Source organism: Tetranychus urticae, chromosome 1 (genome assembly GCF_039701765.1).
Source record: "Tetranychus urticae isolate SD_2017Ah chromosome 1, NJAU_TeUrti_SD_1.0, whole genome shotgun sequence".
Taxonomy (NCBI): domain Eukaryota; kingdom Metazoa; phylum Arthropoda; class Arachnida; order Trombidiformes; family Tetranychidae; genus Tetranychus; species Tetranychus urticae.
The window spans coordinates 25,868,302-25,893,161 of NC_142958.1; the positions used below are offsets into that span (position 1 = coordinate 25,868,302).

Genomic DNA, 24,860 nt, shown 5'->3' on the forward strand with positions numbered 1-24,860 from the left:
ATCAATGAGCCAATTCAATCTGAATTCAAGTTGAAATCTTTTCACGATGACCTTTCAAATGTAACCTATTCAAAGTTGACTTTTGAAAAGGCCTAAAAAAACAACCTAAAAAATACAAGCTTTATAAGTTTCAAGCAAAAAATTATCTGAAAATAATTTCCAAAAAAAAGAGGCTTTGCTTTGACAATTTTTTCAGCTTTTCATGTTGACTCAAGTATGCATAAAAATAATGTAAATAAATGGTGAAACTTGCTTTTAATTTACATTGGTTTACACCTTTACTTGGATTTGTTGAAACTGTTAACATTTGATTGTTTGTTCATATTGATTTCAACTGAATTCACTTGTATTCCAATTGCTCATGGTCAAGTATTAATTGAAGCTGATTGAGTTAAGATGATTGTATAATGATGATTACAGCTACATGATACATTTCCTTTACCTGGATTATATTGATTTTATTTTCACTTTTCTTCTTCTTCTTCTTCATCCTCGTTGTTTTTACCGTTGAAGAGCCAAGATAAATGATGATTATGTTGTTAACCTGTTTAAAACCACTACAATTGATCAAAGTAAATGAAACAAGGCAAATCTGAACATTTTTTAAGTCTAATCCTTTGTTTTGTATGGCAAAAAAGTCAGAATTATTATCATTATCATAATGATGTTAATCACTTTATTGGTTTTATTTAATAGTCTAATGTTGGGACATAATAATGAAATTGAAACCCAATTTTGCATTCGTTTTATCTTCATAATGATTGATCTAAAAGTATTGCTTTTCTTGCACGATTCAAAGCTATGAGTTTAAATGATATCTTCAATAACTGTAACATTGAAATGTGATTGTAATCATTCAACTAATTGTTTCAACTTTACAAAGATTTCAACCTAAAAACATTCAATTCCGGTTGAGTCTTTGTTCAGTTTGGGTTCAACTCGTTGCTTTGGTCGTCAATTGTGATTACAATTGTTGGATTGCTAATGAATGTTTCAGAGTCTAGTCTTTGACTGTCTTGAAGCAAAGTTCAATGGGTATCATCAGGTTATCTTAACAAAAGTTACTTTTAATACAATAGCATTGTTATGCTGAAAAAATCCCTGATTCAAGTTGACTTCCTAAACCTCTGAGTTTCTTATCTTTCAACCTAAATGTCTTGATCCATTAAGTGAATCAAATTATTTTGCGTTTTTTTGGGATGAGAATCAAATAAATACATTGGCTCTATTAGTGTTAAGTATGAGATCCTAATAAACATTTCATTAAAGTCACTTTGAGACGACATTCAATGTTTTCATTGTGTCCAGATTTAGGAATGATGACTTATGAATATATGATGAGCAGGAAATGAAAAGAAAGGAGATAAAAGCATTGATTGATGATAAAATTGAAACAAATGGACAGTTAAATTGAATGAATAATGTGACTTTAGGCTAACCAAGAAATGCTTTTTTCCTTTACATTATTGTTGTCTCTTTTTTGTCTGTTTATATGCTGTTCACTTTAATGTGTATTGATATGAAATGATATGGAAACAAATGATAATATGAAAAATATTGAACATGAAAAAGGTGAAATGAAAATATTGATGAAAACGTCTCAAGATTGGTGCATTTTGTGTGGTTACTGGATGATGAAAAATAAATGTAAAATGTAATATTTGTGGACATTGAAATGAATTTTTTTGTTTCTTTTTTCATGGAAAAATATTTCATGTTTACTTTAAAATTGAACAAAAAAAGATGACTGGCCATCAACAATACAAAATAATTGTCAAAGAGATACAAAAATGTCTCATCAATTGAAAAATCCAACAAGTCAACAAACCAATTATCTGTTCATCATCACATAAATCTGGTAAAAGATGGGTTAAACTGATGGTTAAACATTAATGATGAAAGGTTCATTAAACAAATATCATCTGGCTCATTAAATTGTGACAGTTAAGTTAAATGTTTAAATATACTGGGCCAGTTGAAAGTATAAAATATTAACAAAAATGGGTTCAATTGTTTCACTTTTCTCATCCTTAACGTTTTCTGGTTTTGTCCATTTTCATTATTCATCAAACCTCACCTTTAGATGGTCAGCTTTTACCAACTTTGATACTTCAAAAGTGTTGTCCATTTGTTTTAATTAAATTATGTTTAGCTTTTAAATTCAACTGAAGGGACATTAATCAAATTATCAAAAATTACAAGGCACTTTATGCAATGTTGATACAATCCCATAAAGATGCGTTTCTTAATGTTTTTTGCCTTTCATTTACAAGACATTTTTAATTTCTGGTTATTTCTGTGTTTTAATGTTAATAGATTTACTAAATTGTCAACAGATTATTAACTGATTGTTAACCAATTGTCAATATGGAATAATGCCTTTGAATCTTGATTAACTGAGAATCAATTGAGTGCTATGTTTAGCTTTTTGTCTGTAATCCTTGATCTTTCATTCAACATCTGTAAATGTTCACCTCGTTTAATGATCCTTGCATGTTTTTATTGTATTTGATTGTTTACCATAAGTGGATTTGATTTGCTAATTTTATTCAACTCTAATGGAACCATTAATGGTCAACTAAGGACTGACCAACAAATCAACAGAAAGTGAAAAGAAACCAGAAAGTCATACTTATTATCAAGGGCAAGGCCTACCATATCAATTTATATTGAAATATAAATTTTGGTCTCTGGTTGTCAGAAGAGTTGAAGTTATGAAACCCAAAAAATAGATGATAAAGAAATGAAAGACAAATGTTTCAGCTGTCATCAACATCAACAATTTGTATTGTCTGAGCAATACCTTGATTGTCATCTAGCTTCATATGTAACTGACAATCTTTTACCAAATTATAAACATTTTTAACCTAATTTTTGGTCCTCTTCAATCATTTCCTTCGGTAATCCTTTTAGTAACCTAGTTATGATCATCAAAATCAGTCAACACCCAGAATTAACTTAATCTTTCAACAAATTGAACCACACAAATAACAATACAATAACAACAATTGCAATAATCTACACTTGCATACATTCGCTTATTTGCTTTTTCAGAGATTCGTATATTTAGCATTTAATATTTACTAATTCTTTTATTGAAGTTTATGTGAATAAAGATATCATGGACAATTATTTAGCGTATTTGGAGGTTACGAATGCTTATGTTTTTAAAGTGTTTTTCGATTTACATCTGCAATGTCTTAAAAAGCAGAAGGAGTATTTAGGTTCAAAAAAGGATTTTAACTCTAAGAAATCAATTATATTCTTCCCATACAATCACGGACACCATTTGTAAGAATCTTCACAATCGATTGATACCAATATTAGTTGTAAACTAACGATTTCAATCAGATTGATTGTCTGGAACGTTTTGCTGTCATCTATTAATAAGTAATAAATGTTAGTAATAAGTAATAACCAATGTGACAGAAGCTAAAGCTTTCAACTTTTGTATTTCTTATTCTGACGACGGTTCTTTTATTATGAATTTGTATCTTTTCGATGTCCATTGTTTGCAACCTATTCAATTCAAAATTTCACGCACGGTCTTTTCGCGTCAAATTGTGGCTAAGATTAAAGGGTTCTGCAAGATATTGTACGAACTAATGATTGACTTCAGTGACTAAAATATGTTGAGCTTTATTTTTTCAGTCTCATGACGTTTTGGTTTCTGTTGGAGGATTAATAAGTGCCAAAGTGGCTTCGAGTTAAGAGTGCTCATAAGTCATGTCGAAGTTTGATGAAGTTTTGATTGGCCATAAAACGGCATCTTTTTAGTGAACTTGATTGGCTCTTGGTAATCAAAACAGTTCATATTGCTGTAAGGCCAAAAAAGATCAATAACTTTGGGTCGCACAACAAATTTAATAATTCAATTCAATGTTATTCATTTTTGCTTTCACTTGGTGGCAATCAATTTCGGTCAAAAATTGCCGAACAATTGAATTAACATTCTATTGAACAATTGTATGTTTTGTTTTCATGAAAATAGACTGAAAAATCGAAAAAACTGGACAATTGATAGTTATAAATGATCATGTTTCTTTATTCTGTGTATCCATAGTTTTCATTGATCCTTTTGTGGCAGTGTTTTTGAACAAAAAGCCATTGGTGTTTGCTTACCAAAGCAAAATCACATCGATTGCTAGATCAACAATTTGATTGTAATGAAGAGGATCATTTCCAGTCAAACCTTAAAAGTCTCAGATAAAATGTCTAACCCAAAATCTCTAAATGAACCGAACCAAGTGATCTTGGATGGGTACATTTTGCCCTCGAAATACATACTTGGACCAGCAACTAAAATAGTACTCTTATTGACCGTTGGTTATGGTTCAGCTTATTATGTCTCATACCTTACGCTTTCTCTGTTCCGTACTTGCAAATACACGACAAAGATGGTTATATTTATGTGTGCACATGACGCTGTGGATGTATTCACTATGCTGTGTGCTGGCTTGGTGATCATTTTTGGCACCAATATGGAACACTTCAGAAAATTCATTTCTACCATTCAATTGCTGTCCCTTGAAACGGATAGATCAGCAGTTCGAACAATTAAACTAAATCGTATCATTATTCATGTTCTTTTCCTTGTGATTCTCATCTTTTTTATGGGCACTTTCCTCGTAAAAGAAATAGGTTCATCAATTTATACCGTAAAGCCGTTTGTATTCATCATTCATTGCTTTCATCATTTACTCACCAGATCTGGCACATTATTCACTCTGAACATGATTTGCAACATTTGCTTTTGTCTAAAGGCTGCTTTTAATCAGATCAATACACAAATTACAGCCTTAAATGCAACATCAGATCATTCAAACGACCATTTATTCGATAGAATCAAAGATTTAAGGCAAAAGTATAGTTACGCAGTACGATCGACTCAAAGTGCTGAGAAGTTGTGCCGATGTTACATTACAATATTCTATATGCAATACTTTTCTTACGTTACCATGAACAGTGTCATGTCGTTTGGACCAAAGACGAGAATAGATCCGTTTTGGTTTCTTTACATAATTCTGGATACAATCCTTTTTACCCTTTTGACTTACAATTTGGTTTCAGTGAGCAATTTATCTCGTGAAGGATTGGAAGACTTATATGAACTTTCATTCAAATTAAACACGGCCGAATCACGCCATGAGGTAAGCAAAATAAAATTGTAGTTCATTGAAATGATTGACTTTTTACTTTTCAATTTTTCTCTTAGAATGACATCTTTATAGCGCGAATGGCACTCAGTGATGTTGGCTTTACTTTTGCCAATCTCTTTACCATAAACAACAATTTCATTACATCGTTATTTACCCTCTCATTAACCATCATAATTACCTTAGCAAGTTTCCTTTACCAATGAAAGTTAATTGTCTTTGAGAATTAAAATTTCAATGAATACTGAACACGCACTGAAACTCTGTACGAAAATTCACTCCATTAAAATCGTTCACAATATCGGAATCTGAATAAAGTTACTTTTCAAAAGATCAATGAGTAAATTCAATTTTAATGCGACTTTAGAGCGACTTAATTTTTAAAGTTTACACAAATAATGATTTTGTTTTTCTCATAATTTGGGTTTCAATCTTGTTTATATTATTTTATTTTGGCTCGTAAATTGGTTTAGTTTTTTAACTGTGTTCAACACTTGGCTCAACTTTGAAAATTCATCATCATTAACTCGTGAACTGTTTAATTGCATTCTTGAGACACTTTTACCTGGACTTTTCGAGTTGAACTTCAGAGTTATGCTTGATCACTCAACTTGAGTATCTTAATTTTTTTCCTCTGTTAATTAACAAAATATTATTTTGCATCATTTACTTTTACCATTATTCATGGAGAGAATGTGAATGATTAAGAGAAGTATGGTGAATATTCATTGTAAACAAGGATTAGTGAAATTCCTGAAGGACTATGTTGTCTGCTAATGTATATATGACTATAATTGCATAACGATGTCTAACATAATCTACATTGATTAACAAAAGATTCATTATTCATGTTTTCAAGTTACATCGCTTGATTATTCATCTAACAATTTGTCAGCATAAACCTCGCTTCCTTAGCTCTGTATTTTATCCAACAGCTGTGCAAGTACTGATTAATTCTGATATATTTCTGCTCTGATTTTCAGGTTGAAATCGGCAATCGAGAAGATGGAGTCATCTTGGTCCAGTATTTGGTGATCCCGATGAAGGTACTAGTCATATGTGTCCATTGGATCAAGTATGGCTGTTGGCTCTCGGACAGGCTAAAACTGATTTGGAATCCTTTCAATGTTTGTCATCCTGTTTCTGTGGCTAATAAATTTCATGGAAAATGATTAATACATTTTTGGCTATTCTCGAGTTTCAATTTGGTGTCAAAAAAACAATTATTAACCTCAGTGTTGATGATCTAATGTTAAAGATACAAAAGGTAAGTTCATTTTGTGTGTTTCTTGTTGTTGATGTATTTCTTGTCATCCCACCAACCTTGATCATCTTTGCAAATAACTTTTCATCCCTTTTGATCATTATTGTACTCTTTTTTTTATCATCAACATTATCATCATTTATTGTACTCATCATCATGACTCTTCAGGGCCCTATTAAGGACATAGTATTACTTAACAATAATAAAAAGTCTCAAAGTGAAGGATTTACTTACAAGCAATTTCAATCGATTGGAATCTCTTCTTGTTTCCTTTGTCTTCTCCTTCTTCTTCAACAATTCTGCTCTTCACTCAAATTCATGGCCAAGATAAATTAAGGTAAAGAAGGTGAAATGTTAGATGATGTTGTTGATGATGATGATGATTGCCACTTCCTTAAAGCTTTCCTCTCTAATATTGTGTACATCATCATTCACTAGGGAGAAGCTAATAAACGGTGAAGAAAGTTTAATTTTACACCAAAAATGTTTTTACTACTCAAATGATGAATCTAGTTTCATGCTTAATCTAAAAATTGAATTACTTTCCATTTTCATTTGTCAAAATTATTTGCGAATAAAACATTTTTATAATCATTTCGAATTTGGCGCGGCTTTTGGCGTTTAGTCTTTTAGCTTCAACAGTTCATTAGCTTTCTTTGGCTTTAGAATATCTTGTTATTTTTTCGCGTTAACTGTACGATCTCCTGATTTTTTAATTGTTTATTTATTTGTTTAAATTTGTAGATTGTTGTAATTTGTTATCTAGTTAATAACATCATGTTTTCACCGATTTCCTCGCTGCGTGATGGATCTTTTCTTACTGGCAAGCAATTAGTTAACAAAATACGAGAGTTTAAGGAGGTGAGTAATTTTACTTTTCAAACTTCATTAACGGTAGTTGTTTTTATTTTATATTTTGTATTTATTATTTATTTTTTGCTTTTGATTTTTATTTAAATAGGAACATAAACTCAAGAAGAATCTCAACGTTTCCAAAGACAAAATAATAGTGCAACTTCTGGGTGAAATAAAGGAGTTAAAGTTGCAAGTTGAGTCTAGTGATTACAAGCTTAGTCTCAATGAAGATTTGATTGCTTCACAAACTTCAGTAATCGAAGATTTAAACACCAGAATTGAAAGACAATCCTCCAGGATAAAGGAGATTGAGCAATCTTCCTATGAAAACCAAAATTCTATGATTTCTAAACAGTCAACAATTTCAAGTTTAGCTTCTAAGTTGGATGAGGCGAAAAAGATCATTGATGATCAAAACTATGCTCTTGAACAATACAAGGAAAAAATGTACGACATGAAAGCAGAGTTCGAAAATATAAAGAAAGCTTTGAAAGAAAGATATTTAGAGAGATTGGAACAAGCCGCCAAAGAGATGGAAGAAGAGCGAGAAAAGATGAATAAAAAGTTAAAGCAGACCAGAGAGTTTTACGAAGCGGAAGGAAATGACTATAAAAAACAAATCAACCAACTAACTGAGCAATTGGAGTTTCTTAGAAGGGCTGATTTCAATGTATCAAAGCCAATGCCAGCGAAAGGTCGAAGACGAGGTGGCTTAGCAGCCTCTAGAGATTTCAGTGAACTTAAGGTTCGAAGAGTTCGATCTCAAGCTGCTAAAGCTAAAAAACAAGACAATTCAAAACCAGGATGTTCTAAAGAAACTGTGGAAACATCAGAACAAGAAACGATTGCTGGTAGCAAAGAGTCGCCAGATAAAGAGGAAATAAGATCATTATCCCCAATGGCGTGGTTGTCTCCGAATCACTGCAGAATAGAAGACGACGACGACGACAATTTATAGATTGAAAGATTCCCCGAAAGGTTCAGTAATTCAAATCATTGTTCTTAAATTAGAAAATTTATTAGAAAGCAAAAAATTGTTCATATTCAATAAAATTTGTTTGAAAAATGAAATCTTTTTTGAATAATTAACATTTAAATAACATGAAAGCAGAAAAAATAAAAAAACTGAGTAACGATGAAATTAGTTTGATCTTTAACCAGTTTTACCATTGAGGGATATAACCAATAACATGGACTAGTCTGCCTAGCCACTTACTAAAGTCCGGACAAGCTAATTGAGGGCCATGGGAAAGGCCTGGAAGGGCCCAAGATGAGGTGTAAGATTGTTAGAGGGCATTGACTTTAGATAATTTTTGGGTGGAATAACAAGTTGATTTGACCTTAACCTAGAGAGATCCCTTCGGGAAATCATTGAATAAAAGATTGATAAACATTTTTAAATAGTTAAAAAGCATCAACAATCAAGAGGCAAGAAAACTGGATTCACTCGGACAGGTCTTTAAATATGTAATTTTTTCAGTAAAAAAGAGAGAGAAAGAAAAAGATACTTATACACTGTATAAGTGATTCACTTTCTTGATAGTGAAAGAAGATTGTAAGATGAATTGAACTTGATCATCTTGTATTTTAGCAAATAGTTCACGGAAGAGATTCTTCATTTTTTTTCTGCTCACTTAAATGACCAGAGAGGAAAGATGATGATGATAATTAAAGAAAGGGCAGACCCCGAACTTGTCCACCCTTAGAAAAGATATTGATGTTGCTGATGACGATGTAGATGAGGATGATGATTACCTTGTTTCACTTTTTTTCCGGATTCTCTTCTCAATTGCGTATATATATAAAAGACTTGATTTCTGTTCAATTTTGATCATTCTTTAGTTTCAAATCAGTCTGAATTTTTTGTTCACTTTTTTGTTATCATTATTGGTTATTACAGTTACCAAATTTATCTCCTTGTTTCTCTTGTTATCCAATTAAAGTGACCAAAAATGCATATCAAATATCTTTTAATTGCTTGTGTTCTCATCTTTGCTCGAGCTTCCCTTGCCTCTGAGTCTGCAAGACGAAAATCAGAAGATGAAATGTCAGATAATGCTCTCAGTTATGACCATAAGGATGTTTCCAATCGATCAGGTTTCATGTCACTTATTCAAGATGCCACAGTTCCAACTTTTCTCGTCATGGGTTTAGCAACAATAGCTGCTGCTCTTAGTAGTGTAAGTATTGAAATATTTTTTTCTTGTTCCACCATCAATTCAATAACTGAATTTATCTTCATTCTTTTTCTCGTCTCATCTCTTTTAATTAGTCTAAAACTGAAGGTAAATTACGTGTAAGACGATCACCAACAACTAACTGGTCAAATAATTTGCTCAAAATTCTGGGTAATGTACAAAAAGCTGTGGAAAAATATCAACAATTGGAAAATGAAATTGCCAATGAACTTGATGATGATATGGTTCGTGATTTCTCTCCTAAACCAACAGAATAAATTTGGTTTAACGTTCTCGTTATCTAAATATCATTACTCAACACTTTCATCATTGCCATAAAAAGTTTTTTTATACATAATCATTTATTTATTACTATTGAACGTTTATATTTTAAATAAATTGAATTGTTGACGCATTTTTATTCTATATCTGCGAAATATTGATCCAGAAAAATTCCCTAACCAGTATGAAAGTTGAGTAAATTGAAGAGCGTAAAATGCAAAATAGCGATCTGTTAGCTCTTTTACTCGGATTGAAATTAATAAAACAAACAAAATATCACCATAAGTTTGTTTGTTTTTCAATTATTATATTTAAAGTGATTGTAAACTTGGTTATTTATCTAAAAAACTCGTTTATAATCAAATTGTGAATTATACAAAATGGTATAGATAAGGCGGTGTAGTGAGACGAAAAAATTCAAGAAAGTTAACAAGGTCAAGAAAGTGAAGCATTATACAGCTTTGGTTCTCTTAGATATGGATTGTCTAGAACTTCAGATTCAGTAGTATTGTTTTCACCTGCGGCATTTGACTTTTCACCAGTATCACCTCCTTGTGCTTCATCTGATGTTGACGTTTTGAGTGATTTTCTTGGTGATTCTTTTTCTTCCACAGTACTGTCATCTTCGTCTTCGTCTTCAAAAATTTGATCCTTAGGTAAAAGTGCCTCTAAATAAACATTAGATCTTAATTTAAGTTCAATTAAAGGATAAAGGTTAGTTAGTTGTTCATCCGGGAAAAGCGAGTGTGACAATGAGTTTTCTCCTGTTTTGGCCATAAATCTGGTTAATGCTCTTTCAACATCACGTTTCTGTGTAGCTGATTTTTCTCTGATAGCTTCATACTCCGTAACAGGTTGTTTGTAAGTAGGAGTTCTAATATAAGCGTGAGCATCTGTTTCATGTAAAATAAAGTGAGGTAAATTATTAGAAAAATAAAAGATAATTTAGAATGAAAAGATAAAGAAAAAGAAAAATCAATCAAGATTCAAACTTTTCCTTTTTTAAAACTGAAGAAAATGCAAGCTTGTAACTGTTTCCCGCGTAAATCTAACACTCGATAAAATTAAATATCATAGAAATCCGGGCAATTTCAAGCTATTTCAGTTAGTCTAAATTGTTTTAGAAATAAAGTACCTGGAAAGGAAGGGAAATAATCAGGAATGTATGGTGGTAGAGGTTTCTTTTCTCCCGCTTGTAAAATCTTAGGAGTAGGTTGACTAGGCGCTTTCCCTGGTGGTGGTAACGCAATCCTCTCAGATCTTCTAGCATAATCAGGAATAGAATCCGATCTTATCCCTAAACAAACCAAAGCTATGTCAATGTCAGCAACATTTGGTTCAGTTCGTCCTCCGTGTTCACAATATTGGCGACTGGTCCGTCCAATCTCAAAAATCAATGCTTGTAACATCTCAAGAAGAGATTCAACTGCCGGTTTTTCAGCATAAGCGAAACCATTTTCACGACAAATTGCACAGATGGATGAAAATAATATTTTGCGTCTGACTGAACCATCCATATTTAAACAAATGTAACCTATCTACGAATAAAGAAAAATTGTCAAGATTAAATCACAGTTGGAGAAAAGCGCTGTCAATTTAAAATCAGTTCCACAATCACAAAGATATCACTTTGAACTGCAATTCACTCAAATAAAGACATAATTTTGACATATTACATTAAAAAACAGAACGCATAATCGGATGAAAGAAAGTTGTCTTACCTGTGATGATTATTATTGTCACACTATGATATAAATGAAAGACTGGTACAATAAAAGCGACAAATCTATAATTAAATTAAATAACATAGAAACTCGTTTTATTCATAGTGAGAATTTCTCACAGATTGAAATAAGTAACCAATAGCTACCGATGATTTGTATGCAACACAAAACCGCTAAATTCGAAATTATTCTGAAAATTGTGAAAATGTAAGCTTTTAATTAAAATTATTTCTATTTTCAGAAAGAGGTCATCAAGAAATCGAAACATTGAAATAATTGAAATAATTTAATCATTTTGAGTTGACCAACAAGTTTATTCAATTTCAAATTGGCAGAATGATTCGAACCACTCATAGTCACATTAAAGAAACTTTAAAAATCTTCAATACTAATTATTATACAGATAACACAATGCTGAAGTTAACTGTTATTTGATTGTTTAGAGCTGGTGGAAGCATTCGAATCTGATTCGATAGCTATTCTGGCAACCTTGCGAGTTTCTTTCACTTTAAATTCGGGACACATCATCTCAGTCCATGATACTGGAACCATTAAAACACCTAGAAAAGATAAAAATTTTAGTTGAGAGCAATCAAGATATTAGCTGATGAAATATACCATTTTCACTACGAGCAATAACCACTCCAAACTCATTGGATGCTGTCGACAGTAAATACCCAGATTCAGATAGTCCGATGATTTTTGCTAAGATAATATCGCCTGGTCGAAAGCAAGTGTATAATTCAACGTTATCTTTATCGGTGGCACGCACATCTTCCTTTCGTATTATTGCCTTGAATGGTTGTTTCAATACACTGTCAGCGATGCATTTGATTAAACATTTACATTGATTGGACACAATTTTTTCTACTTGGCAGGTAACAACATCACCGACTTGGGGAATTTTACGGACGAAATTGCCATGGGGCATAACTTCAAAAATGTTCTGAAAATAAAATTTTAAACAAGAAGTCAATATCAAAAATTATAATTCATATACAAAATAATAAACAAACCTCATCTTTATTTTCAATAATATTAACTTTACCCGCGAGAGCAGCATAAATGTAAGATCCTTTCAAGAAAGTGCCTCTACCTCCGAGATTTTTATCATCAGCAACACAGAGACGATCACCTAACACAAATTTCCAGAGCTGTTAATATTAATTATTACCAAATTAAAGTAAAATAACTTACCTGGAACACAAAACATGGCAATAATTTCACTCAAAATGAGACTCATGTGTTCATTTAAACATTGGAATCAGACAAAATATCGATAAATATCGATATTTATCATCGATAGCGATAACATTGCTCATCTTGGATGTTTACACATTTGTTTTCACTGGTTTTCATCAAGTTTTTTTTATATTAATAATGGAGTCACGAATTCTTTTAGAATCCACCTCAGTTAAAACCCCGTTCAGGATTGATGGTCGCAAACCCCACGAAGTACGTAGTTTAACTTGTCGTCTTGGTGTTTTCCAGCAAGCTGATGGATCTTCATATGTTAAACTCGGAAACACACAAGTATTGGCCACCGTTTATGGTCCTCATGACACTCGTGGTAAAAGTAACCCAGAAAAGTCGATAATTAATTGTAAATTTAGGTTGTCAACTTTTAGCAAATCTACAAGGAGAAATTTACACAGGGATATAAGATCTATTGAAATCAGCAACAACTTGACACAAGTATTTGATTCCGCTATTTTAACTGAATTGTATCCACATTCACAAATTGACATTTATCTTGGTAAGTATAGTAAATATTCAACCTAAACTTCCCCACAAAATCATTGTGTTATAATAATTTTCTTAATTGCTACAGAGGTGGTTCAATCAGACGGCAGTGACTATGCTGCTTGCATTAATGCTGCTTCATTGGCTATAATTGATGCCGGTATCCCAATTAAAGATGTTGTATGTGCCTGTAGCGCTGGATTCATCGACAATCAACCAATTACCGATATAAATGCTGTTGAAGAATCTTCAAATGGTACACCTATTCTTACAATTGGTATGCTACCAAAAGATAAACAGATACTTTCAATGGAATCGAGTGGCGGAATTCATCTTGATAATTTGAATGATGTTATGGATGCAGCAATAGAAGGTTGCAAATCTGTTTTATTTATTATGAAGCAAACAATCCTGAATCACATTCAAGAATTGAAAGATTAATAAAATTGATGTATTTGTTTAATAAAAAAGTTAAAATTATAAAATAGTACGATTGTTATGCTTAACGAGTTTATTTAATCAATCCTATTTTACAATTTGTTTTGCTTTTAGAAAGCACATGTTTTGGCTTAAACCCAATTATTAATACCCTTAATGTAGTTCCACTTCATCTCCCTAGATGCCTCTGAAATATAGAAACACAAAATCTTTCAAATATTGCGCCTTACATGCTCAATAAAGACATGTTTTCAAATAATTTAACGGAAAAGTTAAAAGTTTCGTATCTTAATCTGTTCCAGCTTTTATTTTTATTATTATATTCAAAATGATTGATCATTATAATTCATGTTTAGCCAATTTTGAGCAACTGTTAAACCATGTTAGCGAGGAAATCCCGACGGTCAACCATGATAAAATGAGAATAAACAAAGCCACTGTGCAACATGATATTGAACAAAGTAAGAAATATTTTGTGTATTTTTTTCTTTGAATTTATTTAGTGATTTTCTTTATTCTTGCCATCCAGATTTACGAGAACTTGCTAAAACCTTCAAAAAAGTCAAAACAGATTTTGAAAAAGCTGAAAAAGAATTGAATTTGAAACAACAAAGTGTGAACATAATAAAAAAATCTGATGAACAACTTGAACACCGCCTGGCTCAGAGAATCGAAGCTTTTGAGAAAAAAGTTGCACGGGAAAAAGAGAAGAAAGAATTGATTTCTTCGGTATTCACATTCACCGAGGATGTTGGATTTCATTTTAATGTCTGTCAGTCAGAAAACGAAACAACCGACGAAGAGCCATCCAAATTCAAGATTGGATTCTCACATATTGATCCTGATGATGCAGAAAAAATCTTCTCCGTAACAATTGACATAAAGCTTGGAACGATCAAAGGTAAATGTTGATTACATGAATACGCTTCAACAAACGAAATTAATGTACTTTTTTCTCTTTTCTAATAGTTCTAGAAGTTGATACTGCAGAGGAGGAATTCAAAGAACTTGAAAAATGGTTCAATGAAAAGTTCGCCGTTATTAATCTTCCAATTTTCGTAAACAGAGCTCGCAAAATTTTCTTGAAAATATGTAAAGGAAAAAATGCTAATAATCAATAAAGACACGATTGTTTTTAAATAGTATGAATACAAAATTTTCATTTATTTTTATTCTGTTCTCTCTTCTTAGTTTTTGTTCGTCCAGAAGAATTTAACTGAATCGTCTTTGGAAGTCTGAATGAGTTTGTTTCATATAACTGTTGTCCTAAATTTGATATTTTTCTCGTTTCCGCTTTGACATCAACCCATGGAATTGTTAAATCAATGTGTTTGAAAAAACTTCTTGATGGAAAATAGTTGGTGGTTTCCTCCACATTGATAAAATCAGCCATTTTAAGTTTCGGGGTATTTTCATCACTAAATTTCTCAATTTCACTCGGTGTATTTGCTTCTTCTACTTCAATGAAGAAATTTTCTTCTGGTGGCATATCAAATACAAATTCATCTCCACTAGATTTTTTTATTGCATCACTTTTGGTTTGTTGTTTGGTGAGAGTTGAACTTTTTTGAATAATTTCTTGGGATGGATTTTGAGTAAGTTGCTTAAAAGTTTGAAACAATGGATGGCACAATGATAATGGGTCTTTCACTTTCTCTGTTAAACCAAAACAGGCCAGTTTCGAAATTCCTAAAATATTGCTCAAATTATCCAAGTTTTTAGATATTAAATATGCAACACCAAACTCTTGACATAAATCACGTAGAGTGGCTTGTAAATGAATAGTTAATGGATCACTTATGACAACACCAATCACTAAATTTCTTTGAATTTTTCTCATAACTTCTGTAATTCCAAATATCAATTCATCTTTGATAGGATTCTTACTTTTGACTTCTTCAACTTTATCGTTATCAGCTTCTTCTGTTGTCGTCACTTTTTCCGGTTTCTTAAATCTACCAAAATTAATCAGAATATTTAAATGAAATAAAATCAAATTTTTTGTCGATTGAATGCATAATTTTTAATTGTTTAAGTAACTATAAATACCTTTGATTGTTAAAAGCACATTCAGGATGGTTTGAAATGAGTCCAGAGAAAAATGAGTTGATTTCTTGTCCATCAGATTGTTTAAAACTAGTCAGAGTTTCACCCTCTTTCCCTTGGAGAAATGTTATCTTTCTAATTTTCTTAGATTTATTATTTTTTTTAGTTTTGGAACTCATATTTTTTTGATTATTGAAATAGAAAAATAAAGACTAAAACAATAAATAAATTGTTAACAAAATGAAAACAGAGTAAAAAAAACTACTTTATGTAAACAAATACATGTTTTTGAATTTTGCTAAACACATGTTTTGATCCGATAACTTAAGAGTAACGATAAGTATCGAATACTTGTGCGTATCTTTCCAAATCGAGCGCGCTTATGGAATCTAAAATTCAAGATTCAAAATTGACTTTGAATTTCAAATTCGTTAAATTAGCACCCTCTGAAAAAATCTTGAACTACATTATCTTGGCTTGGAATATATTTCAAGTACTCAATGTATTTTAATTGCAAGAAATCCGTTAAGTTGATGAGTTTGAGTACATAGGAAAGTACTCGAAAATTTCACTAATCAATAGCCTAGACAATTAACTTTACAAATATATTAGTGAATAAAACTGATTTCATAGTTGAATCAGCGAACAACTTTATCGAGAATTATAAGATTTTATCACTACAATTAACTGGTTTTAAACATTTTTGAAAAATGTAAATAAATGACATGCAAATGCAGGCAGATTTGACTTTTAAAAATTTCTATCGAGTAACAATCGCAATCACCACGGAATTATTTTGCCGTCGAAGTTAATAATTTTGCCATTGGAGTTTTTATCAATTGAGCCGAGAGTTTTTAGCATTTTTGAAACACTAAAATCAACTTTCATCGGTGCGTTTTTACCTCCCATATCAGTTTTGACCCAGCCAGGATGCATGGATACACATAAAATACCTTCCTTCTCTAAATCAGCGGCTACGCTTTTGGTAATCATGTTTAGAGCAGCTTTACTGGTTCGATATGGATACATTCCACCTTGGTTATTTTCACTGATGCTACCAATTATTGCACTTATGTTAACAATTAACTTTGATGTTTTTTCTTTGTCTGAAGCTTTGATTAGAGGAAGCAGGGTTTTGGTGAGAATTAATGGCGCTACAGTGTTTACTTCAAGACTATCCAGCATATCTTTAGGTGAAACTTGGCTTAAAGTTTTGAATGTAGCGACTCCGGCATTATTAATCAGTAAATCCAATCCTGTTGTACCAACTATTTGATTGACTTCGGTGGATAATTTATCATAACTCGAAAAATCCCGAACATCAAGACGCACAATGTGTAGGTTATTGGTGACAGAGGTAAGTTTCTTCAATTCCTGGTTAAAAATGAGAAATGATATAAATAAGCGAGCTTGAAAACGTAAATATAACAGTGACGGATTGAGGGAGAAAATAAGACTAAATTACCTCAGCTTTATCGGGGTTACGGCAAGCAGCAATCACATTTATCGGTTTAGGATCTAGATTGATAATCTGGCGAACAAATTCCAAGCCAATTCCACGATTAGCCCCAGTGATGAAACATGATGTAGTGCGAAGCATGTTTAATTTATGTAAGTATGTATTTAAAAACAAATATTCAAACAGTAACAAATAGGAATTTCTAATTAAGAAAGGTTAAATGATCTTGCACACATAAAATAAAGAGAAAACAAAATAACGATCAGCTGTTTGATGTTTATCATGTCATGTTAACTTGTTAAGGAATCTTGAAAATCTCCAACATACAAGAAAATAATGATTTTTTATACTGTTAAAGTGAGAAGTTCTTTAATATAATTTTAAAAAATTCTGATTTATCGATCAGATATTAGTTTATGGATAACAATTTTGACAATTGCGATGATTCTTTTTTTGGCGCGAACTATTTAAACTTTTGAAAGCATAATTCTTATTTTATCACCATATGAGATCAATAAAGAGTTAAGAACACATCTGTATACAAAAGGGTGGAAAACTTGTTCAATTAAAGTAAGAAACATCATGATGTTCCATTTTTAGGTTCCAAGTTATTGAAACTTGCTATACATTTAACTTTGCCTTTGAAAGTTTTTTTAACATTTATGCTTTCACTTGTTGAATCAATGGTTAAAAATTCAATTCCTTGGACCTCTCCGTTATAAAGGCCTCTGGAATAAACTGTTGAAACACTATAAGAGATTAAAACTACATAAAGACTAAGTTTCCGTTGAATTAGAAATTCCATAAGATCTGAAATAAAAGAATCGTCACAGTAAATTATGACCAACTTGAGATTGATATTAAGAGCAGCTTGTTCCATAAAATAGCGGTAAATGGATACTGTGTGAGAAAAAGAGAATAGATAAGTTTAAGATTCACTAACAATCAACAATTGACTTTCCACAGATCAATAAATTTCAAATTATTTATGATTTGCGAAATGATGAAATTTTTGGTAACTTACTCAATAGACTGAATGGGTCAGGTTCATGAACCATTGCTATACTTTCAAGAGTGGAATCTTCAGATAAAAAACTTTTAAATTTTGCTATATTAAAACAATTAAGGCCATCGAAGATAATAATTTTGTGTTTACTTTTACATTGAGTCAGTGCTTGTAGTTGCTTGTTATTTTCTGTTGATTCTTTGGTTGCTTCAATGATTAATTTATAAATGTAACGATTAATAGCTGGAGCATTGTTGACTGAAAAATCAATACAGTAAAGTCCGAATTTGTCCAATATTTTGTCGATTCTGTTATCTGTATGACACACTGCTAAAGACTTTTGAGTAGCATTAACTCTCAACAAAACATCGAGGAAACTTTCACTCAAACCAGAGTGGATCGGAGATTGTTTGGCCCTGTAACTCATAGTTATGTACTCGAACAAATGTAACCTATCTCCGAAAAAGAACCAAAGTTCCAAAGTTGAATCACGGTTGGCAAAGAGCGCTGTCAATGTACAAACAGTTCCACAGTCACAAAGGTATCACTTTGATCTGCAATTCATTGAAATAAAGAAATAATTTTAACATTAATAAACTGGATGAGTAATCGAATGAAGGGAAGTTGTCTTACCTTTTGATGTTTATCATTGTCACTGTAAGAAATACACGAGAAACAATAAAAGCGATAAATCTACAATTTAGTTAATTAAGAACACAGAAACTCATTTTAATCTTATGGAACTAAATGAGTAACCAATAGCTACCAATAACTTGTATGCAAACACGACCGCTAAATTCGAAATTAGTTTGAAAATTATGCAAATGATCCAAATTACAAGTTTTTAATTAAAATTGTCTCTATTTTCAGAAAATATATCTAAATCAATAAATTGAAACATTAAAATAATTTAATCATTTTGAGTTGAACAACAAGTTTATTCAAATTCGCAGAATGATTACAGACTCATAGTCACATTAAAGAAACTTTAAAAATCTCAATACTAATTATTACACAGATAACACAATGCTGAAATTATTTGTTATTTGTGCAGTAAACTGTTATCTGATTGTTTAGAGCTGGAAGCATTCGAATCTGTTTCAATAGCTATTCTGGCAAAACGAAACCTCACTTTTACACTTTCAAAGTCTCGGATAGCTTTGACCCAAGTACGTATCAACGCTAATAGCTAGCATTTACGGCAGTTCAACCAAATGGTTATTCAACACATTGTTAGCGATACATTTGATTAAACATTTATATTGGAATCATTTTTATCTATTTGCCAACTAACAATATGACTGACCAGGTGAACTTTACTGACATAAATGTCATTTTAAAAATACTCCTCTCAACCATTTTCACAAGACTATCCAAGTTGTCAAGTTTTATAACCTAATGATGAGTTTAATAAAATCACTGTAACTGTAATTAGTTTCTAGTATGTCCGATAGATGCCAGCATTGCATTTATTAAAAAGTGAATGATTTTGATTTATAAAATTAAATCAAATCTAACTTTTCAGGGAAATCAATGAATACCTGAGACAGTTAGTCTAGTTAATTTTGATTGACTTGAACATAATATTCACGAGTTATAAGGATGGAAAACTAATAAAGATTCAACTCGAATAAACTGAATCCAAAAATGGTGGACTAATCATTCAATTGGTAATTCATTGTAAAGCAAATATTTACTTTGAATATCCAGCCATCACATCTAGAATTTAAATTTCATCAAAGGTAATGTTCAATGAAGCAATGTTACCCATGAGAAATTCAGTTCATTGATTTCAAAAAAGGTAATGTTTAATGAAATGGAGCAGTAAATAATGCAATGATATCAACACGAACAATCTCGAGTCAGTTGACCAATATGATTGACCAATAGAAAAAGATATTAAAAGGAAAGAGAATGAAATGTTCATTTCGTGCTGCGGACTAGTTCTCTAGGCGGAACTGCAAAAGTGATTTATTATCATTATAAATTGATGATAACTTGAAGAAGAGTCCAGCAAGAAACTGACCCGACAGAATATTGAATCATTTTCTTTGATAAAAGTATACAAACACTGTAACTGGTGCAGACAGGGAAAAAGATGATGACAAAGATGAAATATAAAATTATAAAGACAAGGAAGGGAAGGAAGAGCAAAAAAGAGCCCAAAAAACATATTAGATAACCAAGTTATAACTGAAGCTAAAATGATGATTATAACATTGAAGATGATTACTCAGTGTTGTGTAAAAAGATTTACTAATAATATTAACAATAATGTAACATTGAGGCTGAAAAAGAGTCTCAACATTTAATCCTATTGGGAGGAATAATCATCTTCATCTTCATCATCAACCCAATGTTCATCATATTTTTAGACTCAGCACTTGAAGCAAACAAAACCCTTCACCCATTCATACTGAGGTTTAACATTGAAATGACTAACCAATAATCAGAGCTCCAAGAATTCAATTTAAACCCAAAAACAAGATCCTCAGACAATCCAGTAAAAATACAAAATTAAGATTCTTAGCCATTGAAATGATCACCCGACTTATCAAAGTCAAGTCGCAATCAGCTTCGAGTAAAATGCCATTCCAAGTGCAAAGCTTACATGCGACAATTGAGATTCATCTTTTACAGTAAAATTGCAAAACAAATGACAATTTCAGTTTCAATCAACTTTTCAATGTAATTTCAAAGTTAATTTCCAGTCGAAGCCATTAAAGATTGTTCAACTCTGTTTTATAAATGAGTCGAGATTGGATGAAAACCAAAAATAATGTCAAAATGGATCAAAGTTTATGAGATTATAAATTGTCATCGAAACTTGAAACAAGAAATAAAAGCATTTCTTTTTGTTACTCTTCATTTTATCGCAACATTATCATTGTCTTTGTCTTTGAAACGGAGATAAAAATGAGTTGAAATGGCGAAGAGGATAAGATATTAAGATGAATATGGTTCAAGCTAAATGCGGAAAAAGGTTAAAAATTGAAAAGAGGAAAGAAGAAAATATTAGTTGAAAGTATCGCAAAATGAAATTAAACAAACTCCCAGCAGATTAAACGAGAAGTTAGTTTGTTATTTACAATAAATCATCAAATAATAATCTTTCTCCATCAAATTTCAACAATGTTTCATCCCATTGTGAAAATAATATCAATAATAATAAAAAATAACAATGACACTTGAGCCCTAGAACTGAAAAAATGGCAAAAAAGTAAAGAATGGACAAAAAAAGAGTCAAAATTCAATTCATTTTGCAAGCAACTTATCACCAACAATGGAATCATTAATGTGATTATTATTACAATTATCATCATCTTTACCATTAAACTAAATGTTGAACTTGGAATAACAATTGAAACCAAATTCTTGAAGGGTTAACTTGATTATCAACTGGGAGTGAAGTCAAAGGTTATTGATTACTATTGCTTTTGTAAAGGAAAGTTACAAGAAAACAAAATAGATTGAGTTTAAGATTATTTTACAACTTGAAAGATGAAAGAATTTTCAGAAAGAAAAGATTCAGATTCTGAGAAAGGAAAAGTTTTTCCTGATCAATGAAACAGTTACTGAAACTTGAAAAGTATTCACATTTCAAAGGTTGTTGTTTAATCATTAAAAAAGGTTCAATTGTGTTTGAAGTTTCAAAAGGAGGACAAAAAGAGTATCAATCAAATTAATTTTGAAAAAAAGTAAATTTCTCTTGAGATGAATTAATAATAAAAGTTGAACATTTCAGGGGAAGAAGAAGTTCAATTAATAACTGAAATTGTCTTTAACTTGATATCGACTGTTGAGTAAATACAAATGATGAGAAAAGTGAAGTTGATGATAAAATGCTGACAGAGTAAAGTTCATCAAATTGTTCATATTTTCTGACTTTTTTTTCTGGTCTATTCTCCGTTCATGATGGCAATCTGGATGTGATGTGAATTTTTGTTCAACTTTTTCCTTCCTTTACTCATCTGATCAGCATCTTTGTTTCCCTTGTAAATGCAATGTTAATAATATTCCTTGCCATGCTTTCCCTGAAACCTTCCCTGATAATGGAACGATAACAGATGGAAAAAGGTCAAATAAAGTTATCAACTGTAAAGGTGCAACTATCAATGAATATCAAGTCGAGTTTCAACTTTTCCAGTTATAATGAAAGAAAACAAATTGAACAAAAAAGATTTCACCATGAAACTGAATAAATATTTTCCATCAAAAAAAGGAAAAGAAAGAAAATTTCGATGAAAAATCTGGATTGGAAACAATTAATGATGAATGAAGACGGAAACTGAAATGTTATTTTTGGGTGAAAAATGATTCTCTTTCAGAGCCAAAATGATCATCTTTTTTGGTTCCACTTTTTGGTGTTTACGGAAACGGATGACAATCAAGTGGTAAGACAATTAAAGATGGATGATTAAAGGATGATGAGGAAGGAAGATGTGGTTGATGGAGAGAAAGGAAAAAGGCTGTTGTTGCGCTTTTCCCTGAAAATTGATATTAAGTGAATAAAAGTGTGTCTATTGGGTTGAACAGTAAGTGAAACCAGTGATGTGATGGTCATGAAGAGGAATCATTTTTCCGTTAACGGGTCTTCATTCCAGGCCATTAATTTAATCATTTCAATTGAGCAGAAGAAATGATGTAAAAATTGTAATTCTGGCCAACAATGGAAATTAATGTTCACAGAAAAGTCGCCGAGAACAGAAAAATGGTCAACTTATTGGGACATTATTTTGTTTCCTTGTTCCCTTGTTATTCCTCATCTTTTACCTCCTCCCTTCCATCATCCTTATCCTAATCATGATCATCACTCTCCTCTACAATAGGCTCAATGGTCGGATATGTCGCCCATCCGTGTTGCCCTTTTCATTGAAAAGTGTGAGTCAAAAGAGTCAAAGTGAAAAGCAATATTATTTATGTATCAAGATGGTGATGATAAAAAGATGTATGTGATGATATTAGGGGAAGACTTGAAATGTAACCATTCAATGCTACATCATTATTATCCATCCCTACAGCCACATCTAATCATATCTATCTTCCTCCTTCTTGTTTATCTTCATCATCACCAGTAAACTTTCAAGAGTCAACGTGTTCTCATCCAGCCAAACATATTACATCTTTTCAGTGTGAAAAACAGGGAAAAAACATTTTCTTTGGTTGACTCATCTTCTTAAATCAATTAGTCACCCCATCAAGGCAAACGCTTCACCATATTTTTCATCTTTATCTTCATCTTTATCTTCATCTTCGCCCATCTAATCGTACTTACAGATTTTAATATCAATTCCCTTTGTTATTCACTTTGCCTCAACCTTCACTCAAACCATACGTTTTCAGCCTTCAACATTGAGATTGAGTTTAGAGAAATGAAAATCAGAAACAATGTCAACCCTGAATTATCCTATTAATCTGTTGATTAATTGACTTGAAAATGGGATAAAACATTTCATTCCACTTGAGTATTCAAGTCTAAGTCGTTTTCAATTGAAATTTCCAATCAAACATAAGTTTAAATGATTATAAAAGCGTGTTTGCCATCAATTAATTTAACCTTTCAAATTGCTGGTAACATTGAAATCTCGAGAGATTTTTGTTCTTCTTCTTCTTCTCAAAGACTAATGAAACAATTGTAAAAAAAGGCGAATCAATTAATTCGTCTAATCCAATTGATTAATGGTTAGGATCAAGTTGAGACAATTTAAAGAAGCAAATGTTTGTTTCTCAATTTAAATTAGAAGCAAAATGAAACGCAAAAAGGTAAACCAATAAGTTGATCATTGAAGTTACATAAATAAATAATGTTTAGTTTGCCATGTTGATAACATTTCCATCAGATGAATATCAACATTATCAATACATGGCCAATATTTTCAATATCAATGGACAATTTAATACACAATTCAAGGCACAATTCGCGGAACAATTGAAAGCACAATCCAATGTTAATCATCTGAAAATATCTCACCATTTCTTGAGCGAAACACCCTTCAACTTTTATCATCATCATCATTACCATTTGTGGTATTGTTAAAATGGTCAATAAGCATTGACTTTAATGTCCCTTGCAGTTGACTCCAGCATTTATATCTTCATCATCATCTTTTCTTCTTCAATTTAAGCTTCTAAAAATGTTTTTTTTCTCATCATCATAAAGTAATATGAACAAATGTGTGTCTAACAGCAATATTTTGCCTTCAAACAAGAAAAAAGAAGATGAAAAAGCACAATATTTTTGAAAAAATGTGTAAGGTGTAATGTGTCACGCCAAGGCGAAATGATCCCTGAAAGGGTGAGATATAAATAAGAAAATGATGAACATTTTCATGATAAACTTGAACATCTCATCTTTAAATCATCTTAAGAGGTAAACAGCCATTGAGACTCAATTTAAAAGGGAAAATCTAATGTCTCGAATCATCTAGATTCAGTTGGAACAGAAGACAATCAACATTTTCCATTGGCTGTTGACATCAAGAGCTTCAATTGCTACAATAAACTTGTAAATCAATGGAAAACCTTTTTCCATCGATTCCAAGAATCAATTTCACCATTTATTATCTCAAAGCAACTTCAAACCAATCTCATGATAATCTGGGAATTTATCATTCCTCTTGAAGAACCAGAAGTATCTTAAATTTCAGGAAATGCCGAGTAAAAATATTCCTAATAACTTTACCAAATAAAGTTCACTTCATTTCCCTTTC

General features: G+C 31.4%; 9 protein-coding genes across 9 annotated transcripts; 4 read left to right on the plus strand and 5 right to left on the minus strand.

Annotated features, from left to right (window-relative positions):
* The first annotated feature begins 7,066 nt into the window (after positions 1–7,066).
* LOC107364366 (uncharacterized) lies at positions 7,067–8,346 on the plus strand. The gene is made up of 2 exons (XM_015931697.3): positions 7,067–7,281; positions 7,382–8,346. Exons 1-2 carry the CDS (start codon positions 7,198–7,200, stop codon positions 8,231–8,233), a joined length of 936 nt encoding a protein of 311 aa, XP_015787183.2. The 5' UTR covers positions 7,067–7,197; the 3' UTR covers positions 8,234–8,346.
* A 772-nt stretch (positions 8,347–9,118) lies between these two features.
* LOC107364621 (uncharacterized) lies at positions 9,119–9,867 on the plus strand. The gene is made up of 2 exons (XM_015932048.2): positions 9,119–9,455; positions 9,548–9,867. The coding sequence occupies exons 1-2, from the start codon at positions 9,228–9,230 to the stop codon at positions 9,728–9,730; spliced, it is 411 nt and encodes a 136-aa protein (XP_015787534.1). The 5' UTR covers positions 9,119–9,227; the 3' UTR covers positions 9,731–9,867.
* Positions 9,868–10,066: 199 nt separating this feature from the next.
* On the minus strand, positions 10,067–11,566 carry Taf8 (TBP-associated factor 8). The gene is made up of 3 exons (XM_015932047.3): positions 11,456–11,566; positions 10,870–11,272; positions 10,067–10,627 (listed from the first exon to the last, which is right to left on the minus strand). The coding sequence occupies exons 2-3, from the start codon at positions 11,249–11,251 to the stop codon at positions 10,170–10,172; spliced, it is 840 nt and encodes a 279-aa protein (XP_015787533.1). The 5' UTR covers positions 11,252–11,272; positions 11,456–11,566; the 3' UTR covers positions 10,067–10,169.
* A 159-nt stretch (positions 11,567–11,725) lies between these two features.
* Positions 11,726–12,717, minus strand: Csl4 (exosome component 1 Csl4). Its single transcript, XM_015932018.3, has 4 exons — positions 12,656–12,717; positions 12,475–12,593; positions 12,077–12,404; positions 11,726–12,018 (listed from the first exon to the last, which is right to left on the minus strand). Exons 1-4 carry the CDS (start codon positions 12,699–12,701, stop codon positions 11,879–11,881), a joined length of 633 nt encoding a protein of 210 aa, XP_015787504.1. The 5' UTR covers positions 12,702–12,717; the 3' UTR covers positions 11,726–11,878.
* A 58-nt stretch (positions 12,718–12,775) lies between these two features.
* On the plus strand, positions 12,776–13,686 carry LOC107364591 (exosome complex component RRP41). The gene is made up of 2 exons (XM_015932016.3): positions 12,776–13,214; positions 13,290–13,686. Exons 1-2 carry the CDS (start codon positions 12,839–12,841, stop codon positions 13,640–13,642), a joined length of 729 nt encoding a protein of 242 aa, XP_015787502.1. The 5' UTR covers positions 12,776–12,838; the 3' UTR covers positions 13,643–13,686.
* Positions 13,687–13,893: 207 nt separating this feature from the next.
* Positions 13,894–14,779, plus strand: LOC107364592 (uncharacterized). Its single transcript, XM_015932017.3, has 3 exons — positions 13,894–14,100; positions 14,169–14,540; positions 14,609–14,779. The coding sequence occupies exons 1-3, from the start codon at positions 13,968–13,970 to the stop codon at positions 14,758–14,760; spliced, it is 657 nt and encodes a 218-aa protein (XP_015787503.1). The 5' UTR covers positions 13,894–13,967; the 3' UTR covers positions 14,761–14,779.
* LOC107364590 (uncharacterized) lies at positions 14,769–15,969 on the minus strand. Its single transcript, XM_015932015.3, has 2 exons — positions 15,689–15,969; positions 14,769–15,594 (listed from the first exon to the last, which is right to left on the minus strand). The coding sequence occupies exons 1-2, from the start codon at positions 15,862–15,864 to the stop codon at positions 14,799–14,801; spliced, it is 972 nt and encodes a 323-aa protein (XP_015787501.2). The 5' UTR covers positions 15,865–15,969; the 3' UTR covers positions 14,769–14,798.
* Positions 15,970–16,178: 209 nt separating this feature from the next.
* On the minus strand, positions 16,179–17,392 carry LOC149094848 (uncharacterized). The gene is made up of 2 exons (XM_089266069.1): positions 17,151–17,392; positions 16,179–17,059 (listed from the first exon to the last, which is right to left on the minus strand). Exons 1-2 carry the CDS (start codon positions 17,283–17,285, stop codon positions 16,466–16,468), a joined length of 729 nt encoding a protein of 242 aa, XP_089122195.1. The 5' UTR covers positions 17,286–17,392; the 3' UTR covers positions 16,179–16,465.
* A 104-nt stretch (positions 17,393–17,496) lies between these two features.
* LOC107364623 (uncharacterized) lies at positions 17,497–18,886 on the minus strand. The gene is made up of 3 exons (XM_015932050.3): positions 18,784–18,886; positions 18,169–18,704; positions 17,497–18,044 (listed from the first exon to the last, which is right to left on the minus strand). Exons 2-3 carry the CDS (start codon positions 18,575–18,577, stop codon positions 17,725–17,727), a joined length of 729 nt encoding a protein of 242 aa, XP_015787536.2. The 5' UTR covers positions 18,578–18,704; positions 18,784–18,886; the 3' UTR covers positions 17,497–17,724.
* Between the last annotated feature and the right edge of the window lie 5,974 nt (positions 18,887–24,860).